Source organism: Chinchilla lanigera, unplaced genomic scaffold (assembly GCF_000276665.1).
Source record: "Chinchilla lanigera isolate Chin_1 unplaced genomic scaffold, ChiLan1.0 scaffold00032, whole genome shotgun sequence".
NCBI classification, from domain to species: domain Eukaryota; kingdom Metazoa; phylum Chordata; class Mammalia; order Rodentia; family Chinchillidae; genus Chinchilla; species Chinchilla lanigera.
Genome location: NW_004955433.1, coordinates 8193804 through 8212332, shown reverse-complemented (window position 1 = coordinate 8212332; position 18529 = coordinate 8193804). Strand labels below are relative to the sequence as shown.

The following is an 18529-nucleotide window of genomic DNA, read 5'->3' as shown; positions in this document are numbered from 1 at the left end:
TTTTTTGGTTTTTCTCCGGTACCGGGAACCGAACTCACGACCTTGCGCTTGCAAGGCAGGCGCTTTGCCGCTGAGCTAAATCCCCAGCCCCTCTAGTTTTCAAAAAGGAGTAACAGAACCACAAATCGAAACCTAAAAGGTTAGAATATGTGCTTAGCACGCACAAGGCCCTGGGTTCAATTCCCAGTAGTACAAACACACACACACAAAATAAAGTCAGGCACAATGCTTACACCTGCAATCTCAGTTACCCAGAAGGCTGAGGCAGGAAGATCACAAATTCTAAACTAGCATGAGCAACTTACTGAGACCTTGTCTCAAAATTTAAATGCTGGGTGATGCGGGGGATGTAGTTCAGGGGTACAGCGCATGTAAGCCCGAGGCCCTGGGTTCAACGGCCAAGGCCACCAAACAAACAAAACCCCACTAAACTGAAAAGGATGACTACGAAATAATGAAAATAGACAGGAGCCAGGAGAACAAGCTAGATCTCTTGCTGTTTCTTCCTGGGGTTCAATTTCGAACTTTGCACATGGTAGGCACATCTTCTCCCCTAGGGCCACACTCCCGACCAGATCTCACATTTTGCTGGCCTCATCTAGAGATTGCTAGGGCATCCATTCACTCTTCTAGAAAAGAAGAGTCAGAGATCAGTCAGGCACTGACTTGTCTTTTTTGTACCAACTGTACTTCAAAGTACTAAATAAATGATGATGCAGAAAATTCTTATTTACAGAAGGATCTCGGCTAATAACTGTTAAAGGATTGAGAAAATTAGAATATTTCCACTATGCAGCCCCTAAGGAAACAATGGATCTTGACAACTACAATCAGTTGCCAAAACCAAGTGACCCCACTAATTAATCTTAAAATTGCTCTCTTATGACATTGTATGATTTAGGATATAAAAGTAGGATAAATATATATAGCAATTTGAACTTTTCTTGTCAGAAACTCTGAATCTGAACCTAATTAAGGTTCTAGGCCTAGCTCTGAGTTTACAGGAAATATGGGAGACAGAGGGCCATAGCACAAAGTGACAGCTTCTTCACTGAATAAATATAATGGTCAGAGGGGAGTAGATAAGGGAAATATAATAGAGAAATTTAAGAAGCTGTGACTATACTAAAAGCACTGAATTATGCACTTTAAATGGAAGAACTGCATGGCATATGAATCAAATCTCAATAAAGCTATTACAGAAGAGACAAGAACATCAACCAAGAGCAGTGTATGGACCTTCTTTAGATCCTGATTTACACAAACCACTTGTAAAAAGAAGTTTCTACCAGGCATGACAACAGACGCCTGTAATCCCAGCTACTTGAGAAACTGAGGCAGAAGTTCAAGGTGGCCTGGGCAACTAGCAAAACCTTATTTCAAAATAAAATTTTAAAAAGGGATGGGAATGTAGCTTAGTAGCAGAGCACTTGCCTAGTACATGTGATGCCCTAGGTTCAATCCCTAGCACCAAAAAAAAGGCTGGGGATACAGTTCAGCAGTACAGTGTCTGCCTGGTAAGCACAAGGTTCTGAGTTCAATTCCCAGCACACACATTAAAAAAAAGCATTTTTAAGGCAAGCTCAGAAAACTGAGTTCAGACTGTGTTTCAAATGAGATACCTGTTAAGTTTTTGATTTGGGTAATGCTATGGGATTTTTAAAAAAATTTTGTGCTGGGTGTGGTGGCACACACCTATAATCCCCGCACTTGGGAGAGGCTGAGAAGGGAGGATCGTTGTGAGTTTGAGACCAGCCTGGGCTACAAAGTGAGCTCAAGGCCAGCTTGAACTGCATAGCGAGACCCTGTCTCAAAAAGACAAAAAAAAAAAAAAAATTAATTTGGTCAGCCATGCCTAATGAAATACACAATAAAATATTTGGGGTGAAATGATATGATTTATTTTAAAATACTCCAGGAAATAAGAATAAAAATGCAGGAAGAGGAATAAAACAAGAAGGCAGGCTGATAACCTGTTGAGACTTGGAGACGGTACATGCGGGTCCACAGAATGCTGTCTGCTCTCAAGAATGTTTGAGAATTTCCTTAATAAAAAGTAATGAATAAAAATGACATGGCACCTGTCAGAGAGATGTAGCTGGATCACTGTGGAGGGCATGTTTGAAATTTTCTGTAAAAAAATATTTTTAAAAGACCAACAACATACAGAAAGAGTATTTACTGTATATATGTGTATCACACAAGGAACTGTATTGGTAAACATCTTGCAAACAGAGAACTCGGCTCACCCCTGTATATCACACTGGTATATGTACGGCAATTTCAATGATTAAATGTTGAGTTTATAATTTTTTTAAAAGTTGCATTGATATAAAAGCACCTGCATGTACTGCTGAGGGTAGAAAGGAAGGAAAATTTTGGTTTTACTTTAAGCATGCCTGCATTTTTTTAAGATCAGACATTAGGGGCTGGGGATTTGGCTCAGCAGCACAGCGCCTGCCTGGCAAGTGCAAGGTTGTGAGTTCAATCCCCGGTACAGGAAAAATACCAAACTAAGATCAGACATTAGTCTTATAATACAAGAGTATTTTTTTAAAATATTCAATAACTCTTGCCTCCATAATACATAAAACATTTAAAAAAATCTTACCTGAGGAATGTTCTTAGAGGCCATTGTTTGCAAAAGAGCCCTCAAGGCACTACTTATAGCTTCTAGAAAGTCAGCATTTTGGGCAAAATCTGAAACACAAAAGTTACCGTAATATACAATGATGAAATAAGTTTTTTCTTGTTCTAAGACAAACGATTGTGTAGAAAACAATTGGATCAAAACAGGCATGTTACATATTAACAGAGGCCATCGCTGATAACGTATTTACGATATTCAAGCCAACATGCTTACTTAACAGCCACCTGTACACTGCACAGCAAGTCTGAAAGAGGAAACGATCAAGGCGAAGGAGTGCCCCGCAGACAGGCCTTACCAGGGTGCGAGGCACTTGGGTTTCATCTGACTCACACTCTGGCAAACCCGCACTGGCTGTTGCAGATGAATTCAGTCTTTCACAGATTTCCAGTGCCAGACAGAATAGAAAAGTCGGCTCCCAAACCTGAGTGCTTCCTTGCTAGCCCAAGCTAAATGCTGAGCCAGGACCTGTGTTGCTCATGTGAGGCGGCCACTGTGTCCTCGGTCATCACCGACCCACTTCCTTTCCCACTCATGTTCCCATCACCCTTTTCTCACTGTCCCTTCTACCCACAGAGGACAAACAGAACAGCACCTAGCCAACAACGGCAGTGTTACCCCAGTGATGCACAGGGTGAGGGGTACCTGTGGTGGGAAGGGGAAGCACTTCACTTGGGGTAGTACATTGTAATTTCCAAAAATGGTCACAACAGTATTTTCTGTCCCGCATGCTATTCTGGAACCTTGCCACTTCCCATAAAGATACGGAGTCTGTTTCTCCACTTCTTGAATTTGGCTGGGACTTTGTTGACTTCTTCAGCCAAATGCAAGCATGACAGGCTAGCATAGAAAGGAACGTGACTTCCACCTGACTTGCATGTGTGAGCTCTTCTTCTCCCGACTCTGCCCTTGGAACCCGGCTATCACATGATGGGGAAGCCCAGATCACACGAGGAGGTCACCTGCAGGTGTTCTGCCTGAGAATTCCAGCACCATCTGTCAGAGTGAGTCAGGAATACTTCAGATGATTCTGGCTCCCGGCCTTCCAATTTTTCAGCAGATGCCCTACAGGGACATGTCTCCATGTCACCAATGCTGACATTCTGGACCTAATACTTCTCTGTTGTGTATGTACAGGGGTCGCCTGTGCCTTATAGAATGTTATCAGCACCCCTGCCTCTACCCTTTAGACACTAGTAGTAAACTCCACACTGTAACAACCACAGATACCCTAGACATTGCCAAATGGCTGGGGGAAGAGGGGGTTGCTGCCTGGTCAAGATTCACTGCCTAGACGTTGTGCATAGAGACAAACGGTCTCTACTGTACCCTCTCGAAATTCCTGCCCCAGAGATACTTCTAGAAGGAACAACTGATAACTGCTTTTGTTTGACAGGGTCTATGCTGCCCAGAATGGTCTTGAACTCAGGAGTTTACATGATCTCCCCACCTCAACCTCCTTAACTGCTGGAACCACAGGTGTGCTTTACCACATCCAGTTTGATTGCTGTTGCTTTAAGCCACAAAGTTTGGGCTTGGCTTCTTGCTTTGGGGTGCTTGGGACCCTGTCCTGGCTCTGACTCCCCTTTTAGATTGCCCAGGTGAGAGACAGGCACTTCCCACACAATTTAATCAAGGTATATCTATATATATTTTGGCCCTCTCATTTACAAATATGTATTATACACCAAAGCGGAGGATCTCTAATTCAGATTAAATTAATGCAGATCAGATAACAGGATAACTTTAGGATCCGAGAGATCTGAGATAAAGTCCTGTCTGATATTATATAAATCCTCTCACTTCATTTTAGGCTTTTTGTCTTTTTGACATGGGGTTTCACTATGCAGTTCAGGCTGGCCTCGAACTGGCAGCATTCCTCCCGCTTTAGCCTCCTGAGTGCTGGGATTCCAGGCGCGTGCCCCCACACCTGGCTTGGGCTCATCTCTAATGTTATCTCTTCAGAGAGGCCTTTCCACACTTGCTGAACACAGCATCTCATACTACTCTGCTGTTATTTTTCTCTTCACAGCTAAAGTTACATTAAACATTATGCCGGAAAGCAAACTCCACAAACCAGTGACTCCATCTGTTCACACAGTGTCTCTAGGACTACAGAGTGTACGCCATAAAGTGCTCAATAAACACATGATAAACAATGAATAACCACGACAGTGTTCTTTAACCTCTACAAGTCTCAGCTTCCTCTGAAGAAGTGTCTGTCTCTAAAAACTGGAATCAAACAGGCACGGAAAAGCTGGTGTGAAGGTCTTACTAGTAAATTTTTAAAACTTACCATACTGGCTCTTAAATTTATGTCATACTTGATTAATGTTCCAAGAGTAGCCTTAGAAATTGATGAACTGCACATCAAACAAATTAAGCTACCTTGTGTTATGAAAAACTAAATACGAACAAAACACATCTCAGATTCAATTTTTTAATTTTATTCTAAGGACAATAACTACTACCTTAGTTCCAAATACTAATCTAAACTATACAACATTTTATGTTATGTGTAATTCACACTTTTATCTAGATCAGGGGTGGCAAACCTAGGGCACACGTGCCACAGTGGGTTGTTTGTAACATTGAAAGTTCTAAAAGGTTCACCATCACTGATCTAAATTACGGAAGATATCTAGGCAATTTTTATTTAATTCACATTTCTGGCCATTTATCCAAATTTTGGAAAGGAATTTCAAACCACCTGTCTTTCAGCTAAGTTTTCAGTAAAAGAATGTGGCACTATCAGAGAAATTAAGCAAATGTCAAGAGAAGTTGAAAAAGAGAGGTGATTCAAAATGACTTCCCTCTCAAAAATGTTATAAAGAATGTAAGAATCGGGGCTGGGGATTTAGCTCAGCGGCAAAAGAGCCTGCCTGGCAAGCGCAAGGTCGTGAGTTCGGTTCCCGGTACCGGAGAAAAAAACCAAAAAGACAAAAAAAAATAATAATAAGAATGTAAGAATCTAAAGCATGTCTAAATGTACGTTAAAGATGGAAGAAAACTGACAGACTGACCCAACCTGAAAATATACCATTATTAAAAATTTGATGTTCTGAAAATCAACAGGCTTTTTTTGTTTTGTTTTGTTTTTGTCTTTTTGAGACAGTTTCACTATACAGTTCAGGCTGGCCCTGAACTCACTTTGTAGCCCATGCTGGCCTTGACTTTGCAGTGATCCTCTTGCCTCAGCCTCCTGAGTGCTAGGATTATAGGCGTGTGCCACCATGCCCGGCTGAAAATCAATAGCTTTTCATGGAAACAAAGATATTAGTGTTTTGAATGCAAGAACCAGATTGTACTACAGAAAAACCTCTCCTTTTATCCCTGGTGTCAATTATAGAGTAGGGAGTACCATCAACTTTGTAACTATTTGGAGCTACATTTGGAATCAAAATGTGTAAGTTAGGGACTAGGGACACTGCTCAGTGATAGAGTGCTTGCCTAGTATGCATAAGGCTCTGGGGTTGATCCTCAGCATCGAAAAACAAAACAAAACTACAAGTATTAAAACAAGTTAGATAGAACTGTATAAGCCTCATATATTTAACTCTCAAACATGGTAACACAAGAAGTACACAAATTTAGCCTCACACTGCCCCCCAAGTTCTCCAGAAACAGTTTAAAAAGTCCCAAGGATTATAAGAACAAAATAAAAACTCAAAGAAAGGAGAAAAAGAAAACAAAAAAAACCCATAGGAGCCAGGCGTGGTGGCACATGCCTGTAATCCCAGCACTAAGGAGGCTGAGGCATGGGGATCGTTTTGAGTTTGAGGCCAGCCTGGGCTACATAACTGAGTTTAAGGCCAGCCTGAACTGCATAGGGAGACCCTGTCTCAAAAAGATCAAAACAAACAAAAAACCAACACCCTATAGGATTATACTATTTAATAAATCCCAAAAGTTTAGAAGGACTATATTAAACCATTATGTCTCAATACTGAGAAGGTAGTTCTCTTTTACCAAATGTCATTCTGATAGGAAAATTTACTGTTCCAAAATAAATAACAACAGTATTACTTTTTGAGCTGCTTCTTAACTCTTACTTCTCTGAACATCAAAGTTAACAAATAAAAAGACTACAGATAGGACCATGAGACACAGTCTATGGATATTTTAATGGCAATCTTCCCCCAGCAGTAACTTTACCCTTCCTGTTTACAATCCAAATCCTTTCATAAATGCAAGGTTAATTCCGATAACAAATCCCTGGGAATAACAGATCTGTGCGTTATGTTTTTCTTTATTAAAATTATTTTCATCCAGTTATGAATCATAAATACCACCAAGGCCTCAATAACCTATTTAGGCAATTCTTTATTCGTTACTTTTCTTCTTAACTATAAGAACTGAAATCTGATTGGGTAATACTGTATGCAGGACAAAACTCCAAAGTTATTACAGGGTATCAAGTAGACAGCCTCCCTCCTCTGCCCTGTCAGCCCAGCTCCCCTCCACAGTCAAGTCACTAATCCACCAGTTTATTGTTTGCTTGCACAGAGAGTCTCTGGAGATGAGATAGACATGGGTAGAGAGGACAGGGGGCAGGAAGTAAATGGTGTAATAGCATACCCAGCTCTGCACCTTGCTTTTGTCTAACACGAACACGTGCATAGTACATACTATATGTTTTAAATTACAGGTGTCTAATACAGGTTTATTTCATCTGGACTCAAAAACTCAGGTGCCATACCATAGTCAACTTTTAAAAATTTGACAACGTTTAATTAATCAAAGAATAAGTTGGACAGCTCACAGAACAAGGATAGGCTCTGTAAGACTTCTTCACTGGTTTCCTCCAAAAGTGAATTGCGGGTATTCAAACCTTCTGAATGAGCACGGGAGTAGAGCTAGCCTGTCAGCCTGTAGTTCTGTATTGCCCTCCTGACCTTCTCAAAATCTGGGAGACCTGGACTGTGGAGCACGAGGGGAGCACTCTGCAGGACCTCCTCAGATCTCTTACTGTTTCCAAACCTGCCCAACCTTGAGGGAGCCCTGCCAGCTAACTCCTGCCTGTACACCATCTCTCAGGGAACCTGATCAAGGTACCAAGATCCCCATCCCTGAAGGCCCGAAGTTTATTTTACTTAAAGTACACGCAACCATCGTATACCTCTGCTAGCCAGAAAATGCTTGAACCCTGTTCATCGGGCTGCTTGTGCTCACTAGTGGTTAGTACTCATTATGGCCAAGGTCACAGGAAAACCACCCCAAGCTGAGTCCTGGAGAAATAAAGGAATGCTTTTAAACTGTGGGAAAAGAACTTAAACATTTTGATCCTAAATGACTTCATTTTGTGACTATTCTTGAAATAATCTCTTTTTAAAGAAAGTTCAGAAATACACATGCTACTAGGTTAAGACCATGTTTATGTTTCCTAAGAGCTATGATGTATCTTTCTAGAAATCACCCTCTGCAAGTCACCGTCACAATAGTATTTTTGAAAATCTACCCACATGTTATGGTTTGTGTCTGGGTGTCCCCCCAAAGCCTCATGTGGTCATGGGGCGGGCTTTTAGAGTTTGACTGATTATGGGTGTGAGAGCTACACCCGCCCTGGGGTGGATAGTTTGCATATGTAAGGGAGAGGAAAAGGCTGCTTGGGGCCATTCCTCGCTTTTGTGCTTGTTGCTTTGTTGTTCTGTTGCCATGAGCTGTAGCCTTCTGCCCTGTGCCACTCTGCCTTGTAACCTGCCAAGTACGGACTGAAACCTCCACAAACTGTAAGCGAAATAAACTTTTCCTTCCTTAACTTTGGGCATCAGGAATTTTGTCCCAGCAACGAGAGAAAAGTAACCAAGACACCACATAAGGATATGGCCTGGTATACTCTGACTCTGTACCGTAGGACAGTATAAATTATAATTATTAGTGCCTGGGAAAGGTTTTTGAAGCTTGGATAAACAACTTGTAATTATTATTATTTTGTTTGTTTGTTTTTTATTTTTTTGTTTTTCTTCTGATACCAGGAATCGAACTCATGACCTTGCACTTGCCAGGCAGGCGCTGTGCTGCTGAGCTAAATCCCCAGTGCCAACAACATGTAATTATAAAGTCCAAGTTCCTGCTTCTTCAAAATTCTGTTCTATCCAAGTAGTCTTTCTTTCTTTTTTTTTTTTTTTTGGTTTTGTTTTTTTTCCAGTACCAGGAATTGAACTCATGACGTTGCACTTGCCAGGCAGGCACTATGCTGCTGAGCTAAATCCCCAGCCGCTCCATGTAGTCTTTCACAGTAAGGTCTAAATATTTACCTGGTTGAGAAAAAAGAAGTTGTGACAGATGCAGTGCAAGTGTCTGAAGGGCTGGAGCTCCTCCCAGATGGTCCACATCCAGGAGGGACACAAGACTCTGGAGACCCACCAGGGCTCTGCACTGTATAGTGTTCATTCTGGAAAGAAAGTGGAACAGTATGATTTCTCTAGAACTCACCCATCAGCATTCAGTGCTAACTTCTTATCTAAGCTGCAGGTTCTGGGCTGGGAGTGTCTAAGCACATGCGGGTCTATGGCATGTGGCAAAGAATCGTGAGGTAAGAGGTTAAATCTGCCAATCAGACTGCTGCAGCACACAGGGCCCTGGCGCGGGATTCATCTGACGAGTCACAAGGAAGCTGCTTCAGAAGAATTTCAATTCAAGGTAACATTTTTGAAATTATTTTAAATTAAGAAACACACTGTGCATATGGTCCATGCAACACACACACAGTTTAACAGTTTATAAAGCAAACACTCACACATCTGTGTAAGAAGTAAACATTGTTGGCACCCTTGCAGCCTAGGTATTCCTTCTGACTATGCCCCACTTCCTTGAGTCCCGAAGGTGATCTCTTCCCAGACTCAAGAGGCTACCTCCTTGCTTTTCTTTGCAGGCTGGCCACCTAGGCATGTATCTCTGAGAAAAACTGTTTAGGGTGGCCTGGTTTTGAACTTTGTAAAAATTGAGCCATACTGGGTATATTGTTATTTCTTGCTTTTTCTGCTGAATGCTGTAAGTTTCCTTCATGTTGTAAGTGGTTCTGATTCAGACCCTTTTGACTACATTTCTAGCGAATGATGTCAGAATGTATTACCCAGGGCTCACTTCAGCAGCACACACACTACAATTAAAACGTAATACCCATTCTACCTGTGATGCACATCAAGGTTGTTTCTAGGTGGGGCAACCATGAGTCCAGCTGCTGAGAACACCCTCATGTGTGCATCCTAGTACGGAACACACTTCTCCAGGTATAAATCCAGGAACAAAACTCCCACGTCTTAGGAGAAATCACTACTATTTTGTATGCAGTGGTGCAACATTTCACATAATGACACGTTTTTGAAAATAGAAGAGTTCTTACTTTCTAATCAAAGGTTTCCAAGGAGGGTGCCTAGAACATATGTCAACTGCAACGCTGTTTGGAAAGGCAGTTTTCTCAAAAACCTAGGTTTAAAAAAGGCAGAAAGTCAAAGATTGAAGAGGAGTCATCTTACACATGATTTTTGTGTAAGACTTTGACATATTACAGTGGTACCTCAGCTGTCAGACAGCTCCAAGTTTGAACTTCCCACTACTCAAACAGCAAAGATGGAAAAAAAATCTGCTCGGTGTTTCTAAGTTTGCTCGATAGTCAAACTGAAAATCTGACTTCAAAAAACCTGTACAGGCTGCGTGCAGTGGAGCTGCAGTCCCTGTGATCCCAGCACTTGGGAGGCTGAGGTAGGAAGATCACTGAGAGTTCCAGGTGAGCCTGGGCTACATGGTGAGATCTTGTCTCCAAAACAGGAAAATGTTTTTTTAAAGAATTAAAAGAAAAAATACATATGGGCTAAGAGTGAGTCACGCTTTGCATCTCACTGGAGACACGAAGGGGTGATGCTTCAGTCTGGGCATTGCTCTTGCCCAGATAACATACAGTGCTTGTGTTAGTGCACCAAAACAGTCATCATGTGCTTTGTCCTGTTGTACTTTATTTGCATAAAATATAACCATGGCTCCAAAGAAAGAAATACCAGCAATAAAGCTAACAGGAAAATTGAGAACCACGAGAGAATTAAAGAAATCACTGCAAAATCTGTCGAAAGTTCTGGAAAAATTTTTGGGCCTCCCAACCAATTATGTGGTATTCCATTATTTCTTATGGGAAAAATATGTTCAGTCTCAAATTTTTTGGTGTTTGAACACGAATTTGGAACTGGGTTTGACAACCACTGTATCACCAAACTTCCAACTGAAATGGTTAGGCGTGGTCAGGATGGAATGTTCTATTAGCCCACTTCTAGTATTTTTTTTAACAATATTAGAGGGCCAGGGATACAGCTCAAGGGCTGGGGATAAAACTCAGTGGTGCAAGTTCAAGGTCCTGAGTTCAATTCCCAGTACAAAAAACCCCAAAAAAACAGTACCAGAATTTTTCTTCTCTTTTGTCTATTTGTAAAATCCATCTTCATCACATTTTACCAAAAATGGTTTTACAAATATGTAAAAGTGTATGAGCTAATAGTAAAAAATGCAGGTAGAGTTCTTGTATGTGCAGCTCAATGATCAGTCAAATCTCCTCCAAGAACGAGAGTCTTCACCATCCTCTTCACCATCATCATCTAGTGTTTTATTTTCTTCCTGGTGGCACTGGAGACTGAACACAGGGCCTGCACACTGAGCTAGCTCCCCAGCCCTTTTAGAACAGTTTTTTGCTGGGAGTGATGGCACATGCCTGTAATCCCAGCATTTGGGAGGCTGAGGTATGAGGAGCAGCACAAATTCAATGCCAGCCTGGAATATACAGTAAGTTCAAGACCAGCCTGGACTATACAGTGAGACACTGTCTCAAAAACCAACACCAAAAAAAAAAACAAAAACAAAAAATATTTATTTATTTATTTATTGAGACAGGGTCTCACTAAATTGCATAGTTCAGGCTGGTTTTCAGTTCACTATGTAGCCAAGGCTACCCTTGAACTCATGACGATCCTCATGCCTCACCCTCCCCAGTGCTGGGATTATAGGCATGGCCATCATGCTCAGCCTAAAAATTTTATTTTGAGACAAGGTCTCACTAACTTACCAAATTACCCAGTCTGCACTAGAATTTTGAATCCTCCTGTCTCAGCCTCAAAGAAGGCTAGCATCACATGTGTGTGCTACCAAACCCAGTTTTAATTGTTTTTTTGACCATGAGCTGCAACCTAGAAGGGTGTGCTTACTTCTTATACATAGAGAGTGAATAACTTACTTAAACCTTCTCCATGTTCTTTTTTTTTTTGAGACTTGCTCTGTAATTCAAGCTAGCCTTAAACTCAGTATGTAGCCCATGCTGGCCTCAAACTCTTACCAATCCTCCGGCCTCAGCTTCCCGAGTGCTGGGATTATAGGTGTGTACCACCACACCTGGCTCCCTTGTTTTTTAATGAGCCTGGAATGAAACAGATTACCTTCTTTGGGATGAGGTAATTGGTGAGAGCGGTGTGAATCTCATGGGAGAGGCAGAGTGGAGACAGCAGCTGCCCACCACTCTCACTGAAGGAATTCTCCAAAAATGCATCGCTTTCATCGCTGCTAGAAAGCTCTTCCCATTCGTCGTCGGAGGGATCTAGAAAGCATGCAAAGCACACATAAGTGGGATTTTAGAGGAAGTCCCATGAAAGCTGCCCTCAGCCAGGAGAAATGTAAAGGTAGCAAACCTTCACTGCAGCACATGTTGACAATAATTTCCAGAGCAGTCTGCTGAGCTGTGAGCAATGCTATGGTCTCTTTCAGTTCCTTGTCAGTGGGCTTTAAAAAAAAGAAAAAAAGGGCAAAAAAATTTGGCACGAATTTCCTTAATTAAAGCCTTCTGGAAAATTTTTTGCACTTGGAATAAAGCACATGGTGGTTAGAGTAGGTACAAGAAAAACCATAAAGTTCTACAAGTACAAACAAGCATTATAATCCTTCTTGGCACAGCGCAACCGCTGCTGCAAACTGGGTTTCCACCCATCTGCACGACTGTTCTCTAAGTACTGCTTAGGTAGGTAGACATTCAGAAATTCTGAACTCAATTTACCCTGAAATTTAATCTAACATGTTAAGAAGTAGCCTGGCATACTAAGATTAAAAGTTTACTGTGGACACCAGGCACTTAAACACGCGGAACCTGCTTTTACATGCCGACTTTTCTTGGGAAGACTGCATGAATACATGCTACTACATGCTACTAACAAATCCTTATATGACCAACAGAGCTTGGCTAAGGAGCACACAGACCTGCTTCTTGGCTTTCTTTGAAGAATATATTTATCTAAGAGTGAAAAGGATGAGGACGCTTTTCTCTGAAAATATGTAACAACTTAAATGGGGATATAAATATATCTGACCTTAATTCTTAAATTGCTTATGAAATAGCCATAAGGACATTAATGATACCAATACAGTGGAATAGGCTAAAAACAATGCCTGCTTTCTTTCTTTTTTTCTTTTTTTTTGAGACAGGGTCTCACTAGGTAGTTCAGGTTGACCTTGAGCTCACTTTGTAGCCCAGGCTGGTTTCGAACACACAATTATCCTCCTGCCTCAGCCTCCTGAGTGCTGGGATTACAGGCATGAGCCACCACACCTGGCCAATGCCCGTTTTCTTGTCTATTTCCATTTATTAAATGTTCCAAATTGTTAACAGTTTTCCAGCCATCTCTTATCTTTTGTGATACTGGGGACTAAGTGAATGCAGGGCCTCATACTGGCTAGGCAAGGCCTCTATCACTGAGCTACATTCCCACCAACCCACCTTTTCTTTTTTTGTACTAAGGATTGAACCTAGGGCCTTTGCATTGAGCTACATCTCCTTGCCAATTAATTAATTAATTGAATTATTTATTGGGGGCAGTATCTCAATAAGTTGTCTAGGCTGGGCAGGGATTGGTAATTCTCCTGCCTCAGCCTCCCAGAGTGTGGGAATTATAAGTGTGGGCTATCATGCCTAACCCTTCCCACATTTTTTTTTTTTTTTTTGGAGTCAGGGTCTGTTTGCTGAGGTTAGCCTGTAACTTTCTTTTTTTTTTTTTTTTTTGGTACCAGGAATTGAACTCAGGACCTTGCACTGGCCAGGCAGGTGCTTATGCCACTGAGCTATATCCCCGGCTGGCCTCTAACTTTCAAATGGCTCCTGCCTTGGTCTCCTGGGCAGCTTGATAGGTCTTATGACATATTCCTGTTTCCCAAGGCTTGTAAAAATGCTTGTACTCATTTAAAACTCAACCACTTCTTTGTCCAAAAATTTAACTGCAACTCTGAAAATGTTAAAAGGGGGCAGGGGATATTGCTCAGTGGTACAGCACGGGTTTAACCTGTACAAGGCCTAGCATTCTCTCCTCAGCACTGAAAACAAGAAGAAAATCGCTACTTTAATACAGGTCACACAGGAATTCCCAAACTTGCACTGCATTTATTTCTACTATATATACAATGTATACAAACACTGTTGCTATTTGCAACTAAACAAATCTTTATTAGAGTAGACTCAAGCTAAATAAGACTTGTTCCTGGGTTCTCATCCACGTAAAATGTAGGAAGATCTAGTTTAGAAGGAACTCTGAAATTAGGTTCCACTGTATATAACTGCTACTCAGAGCATGTCTCTGCTGTTCATCAAGGTGACACAAAGACTCAATCTAGACAAAATGCTATGACAATCCAGATTTGCTTCAAAGTAGCCAGCAGAGTGAGTGAGGAAACATGAAATCAAACAGAAAGGCTGGTGTCAATGCTAAATGGGTGGGTGGGTGAGTGGGGTACTGTGCTTTAGCCTGTGTTAGGAGAAAACAGTTGGATTATACTGTTCTTTCCACATTTACGGTAATGCCTTCTTAAGTTCTGATTCTAAAGGCCTCCAGCAGAAGCACTAGGTAGCGTGTTGACCATGGTTAGCTCTAAATCTGCCACAGATGAGCATGATGCCCAGAACCCTGCTGGAACTGGCACTTAAACACAGGCTAGCAGATGGCCAGCATGCTAACTGCTCAGGCTACTCAGTTAAGACTTTAAAAACCAAGTTTTTGCTATGAGAAAACCTTGTACTTTGTAAGCACGACATCCTTTTTAAGGCAGAGTTTCGCTATGTATTTCAAACTGGCCTTGAACTCACGGTGATCCTTCTGCCTCAGCCTCCTGAGTGCTGGGATTACAGGCGTGCACCACCATGCTCAGCTTAAGTAATACTTAAGGGAATGTCTGCATAATGCTAATTATCAACAATTTACAAACAGGGCACTTCTACGTAGGGAACCTCGTTGGTCTCTCATTGTACCCCACAGAGAAATGGCAGTGAGTATGAGAAAAATAAAAACAAGAGACAATAGCTGGGGTCAGGTGGAGTTATCTCTTACCTGATGGACAAGAGGACTGATTTCAACAGTAAGGGCGTTTCTTCTATACTCTTGCAAGTTAGTAGCATGAGCGGTAATGTTGCCTAGCAACTAATACCATAGTTGTCCAGGCAAGATGTCTTTCTGAAGACTAAGGTGGCTTGACTGCTTGAGGTACTCTGGCTCTGTCCTGCCCTCACACATATGACCAATTTCCAGCTCTAGCAGCTCCCAATACTTCTACACTAACCTCAGTTAACCTCAGCAGACTTGGGCCTCATTGTCAGGTCCTCCCTCTAGGAGGCCTTAGAAGCAAGCCTGGAGAGGAGGGAATCACATGAGGAATCCATCGTCCCAATCCCAGCCTTGGGAAGAAAAACCAAAAAAAACAAAAACAAAAACAAAAAAACCCATGGGGCTGGGGATTTAGCTCAGCGGCAAAGCGCCTGCCTGGCAAGCGCAAGGTCATGAGTTCAATTCCTGGTACTGGAAGAAAAACCAAAAAAAACAAAAACCAAAAACCAATCCCAGCCTTGGGCTTCAGATCCTTCAGAGGCCCCTGACAGCCTAACTGTAATTTCCACTTCACAGTGTGCCCGAATCAGTGAGGATAAACAGAGACCTGAGTGTGAATAATGGCAACAGCAGAAGCTAAGCCTGTAAGCACTGACTTCCTCTGTCCCACATACACAAACGAGGCCAGGCACATTCCGGGTCTACCACTCTGCCTTCTTGATACCTGCCTGCGCCACATAGTGCGTTCGAGGCCTGCCTGAGCTTCATAGCAAAACCCTGTCTCTCAAGGGGGAGGAAAAAAAAAGCAAGCACTCTGCACCAAGTCTACAGAAACTACTTCCTTGGAAATGTAGGCACCATTCCTAGCACAGCCCTTATGACTGACCATAGGCTTAGGCATCTGTCCTAACATGGAGAACAGGTCCACAGGCCTTCACTAAGTCACTAAATGCCCAAACTGAGCTTAAACTTTTGATCATCCTACCTCAACCTCCCAGAGTGCTGGGATTACAGGTATATGCCACCACACCCAGATTAAAAGATTTATTTTAGACGAGATTATTTTTCCTCTTTGGAAGTAGACTTCTAATGTTACAACAAGAATCAATGGGAAAACATGACCAATTTTTACTGAAATTCATTTTCTACAGTTAATTTTACTGTAATTTTTTTCTATAAAGCTTTGAAAGAAAACAACTGTGTCAGTCCACATTTGGGGGCATTAGTCTGACTTACTGGAAGCAAATCGGAAATGAAAGTTTTCTTTCTTGCTTTTCTTTTACGAGGAATTTCTTCCATTTCATCATCTTCCATCAAATCATCACCATTAGCATTCTCTAAAATGTCCTCCGTCTCTGCAGCTGTTTTTAATCGCTGGGTTTCGGCCTCTTTCATCTGAATAACTACCTCAGCAGCATCCATTTCCAAAACTTCGGACAGGATCTTTAGTATGGCATTTATGATTTCTGCCTGACTCCGGGATGGAATAACGTCCTTTAGATTCCAGACTGTGCCTGGGGGAAAAATAAGCATAAGGACAAAAGAACTGCCTGGGAAGTCTTACATTAAGCACTGTTTCCTCAAGACTGGGTCTTGAGGCTCAGGTGGAATTTCAAAATATCTCAACCATGCTGCCTTTGTTCAATTTTATTAAATGTCAAGAGGACCTGCACAGAGGTAGCACCTTTGTTATAATCCTTCACAATCACCGGCCTGCCTGGGCATACAATGCCTTTCTCTGACACACAACACAGCATCAGATGAGAGAATGCCGGTCAAGTTTCTTTTAAAAGGACAGTCAGTTGCCCTGCTTTCTTTCATCTTTACCTAAGCTGCTCTTCTCAGCAGCTTCTTATTTTCCAACAGTGGAATGGAATGCATTAAAATTCCAAGGTCTCATGTGCAAACCAGAAAGCAGGTTCTTAGCTTTTCACTTATCAAAAGAGAATAGGAGCTACTATTAAGTAGTCAGATTAATTTTTTTAAAGTAACTGAAAATAAAAACACTACGCAGGCATGGACCCAAAAGATTGAAAGTAGAGACTCATGGATTACACCCACATTCACTGCAGCGTTCTTCACAACAGCCAAGGGGCGAAGCTGACCCAAGATCTCATGGATAGAAGACTAACGAATAAACAAAAGGCTTCATGCCACAAAATATTATTTAGCCTCCAAAAGGAAGGAAATATTGACACATGCCGAAACTGACACAAGCTATCACATGGATAAACCTTGAGGAATTTAGACTGAATGAAACAAGCCAGTTACAAAAAGAAAAACACAAATGATTCTACTATATGAAGTATTCATGGAGTCAAACCTCTAGAGGGGGGGCGCTGGGGATTTAGCTCAGCGGCAAAAGCCCTGCCTGGCAAGCGCAAGGTCGTGAGTTCGGTTCCCGGTACTGGAGAAAAACAAAACAAAACAAACAAACAAACAAAAAACCTCTAGAGGGGGTAAACAGAATGGTGGTTGTCAGGGACTCGGAGGAGAGGAAAATAGGGAAATCTGAGTTTTAATGGGCATAGTTTCAGTTTTACAAGATGAAAGAGATCTGGGGGTTTACTGTATGTATTTGTGAATGTATGTTACATGTATGTTACATGTATGTGATCCAAACATGTAAAATGGTTAAGATGGCAAATTTTATGTTATGTGCATCTCACTACCGTAACTTGAAAAACGTAACAAAACTGCTCATGATAAGTTATCTCTGCAAAGCCAAAGGGAAAAAGTGAAGTACAGATAGAAACTTATAAAGTATCTATTTCTCAACAGATTATTAGGTTATTTATTTCTATATTTAGCGAGACTGGGGTGAAAAGTGCTAGAGGGAAAGGACTACTGGAGAAGTCTCAGTCATCTCATCACTGCCCAGAGTCAATTTCTGGACTCACTGGCTCATAAATAAAAAGACATCCTGACCAAAATATTTCTTTACCAGACAACAAAAGTATTCCACAACGCTTTGTATAACTATGCACAACTACTTGAATTAAGGGTCTCTACTTAAAGATTAAAATTTTCAGAATGGACACAAGCATAGAAAGCCCTGATTTGCTGAAATGAAGGAAGAATGAAGTTCAGTCTCCACCTCTATCCACTGCAAGTTACCAAAAAAGGTTCACATTTTATTTGGCCAAACTTTACCTGCCACCAATGTCTTTAATAGAATGTACTCCATGGAACTGGCAGGACAAACCATTGCAGATTCCAGCACATGCAATGCTGTGGCACTGAAAGATTTCAGTAGGTCTGGGTTATCTTCAGTTACTATCTGTAAACAATATGCTATAAGACAAAAAAATTAAATACTTAGAAACAAATGAATTGTTTAGGATACTTTATACCACAACTGCATAACTTATCTAAAAAAAAAAGTGCACCTTTTCAACTTCTTTAGACACATGTAGCTTTTGTAAGATATTTAAACTTTACCTCAGGGGTGGTATATGCAAATAAGGCTTCCTAAATAATTAGTGGTATATACGATCTTCTTTCTTAAAATGTCTCATTTTTACAGAACTATTCTTTCACAAAATAA

General features: G+C 41.4%; 1 protein-coding gene across 1 annotated transcript in view; it reads right to left on the bottom strand.

Moving 5' to 3' along the window:
• Heatr3 (HEAT repeat containing 3) overlaps nucleotides 1–18529 on the bottom strand; it is a 40417-nt gene that overhangs the window by 11785 nt on the left and 10103 nt on the right. Inside the window, exons 6-12 of the mRNA XM_005388264.2 lie at nucleotides 18136–18276; nucleotides 16219–16496; nucleotides 12313–12403; nucleotides 12064–12221; nucleotides 9993–10075; nucleotides 8905–9041; nucleotides 2612–2700 (exon numbers count right to left, since the gene is read on the bottom strand). Coding sequence (XP_005388321.1) covers nucleotides 2612–2700; nucleotides 8905–9041; nucleotides 9993–10075; nucleotides 12064–12221; nucleotides 12313–12403; nucleotides 16219–16496; nucleotides 18136–18276 — 977 coding nt within the window. The remainder of the gene's footprint in view (nucleotides 1–2611; nucleotides 2701–8904; nucleotides 9042–9992; nucleotides 10076–12063; nucleotides 12222–12312; nucleotides 12404–16218; nucleotides 16497–18135; nucleotides 18277–18529) is intronic.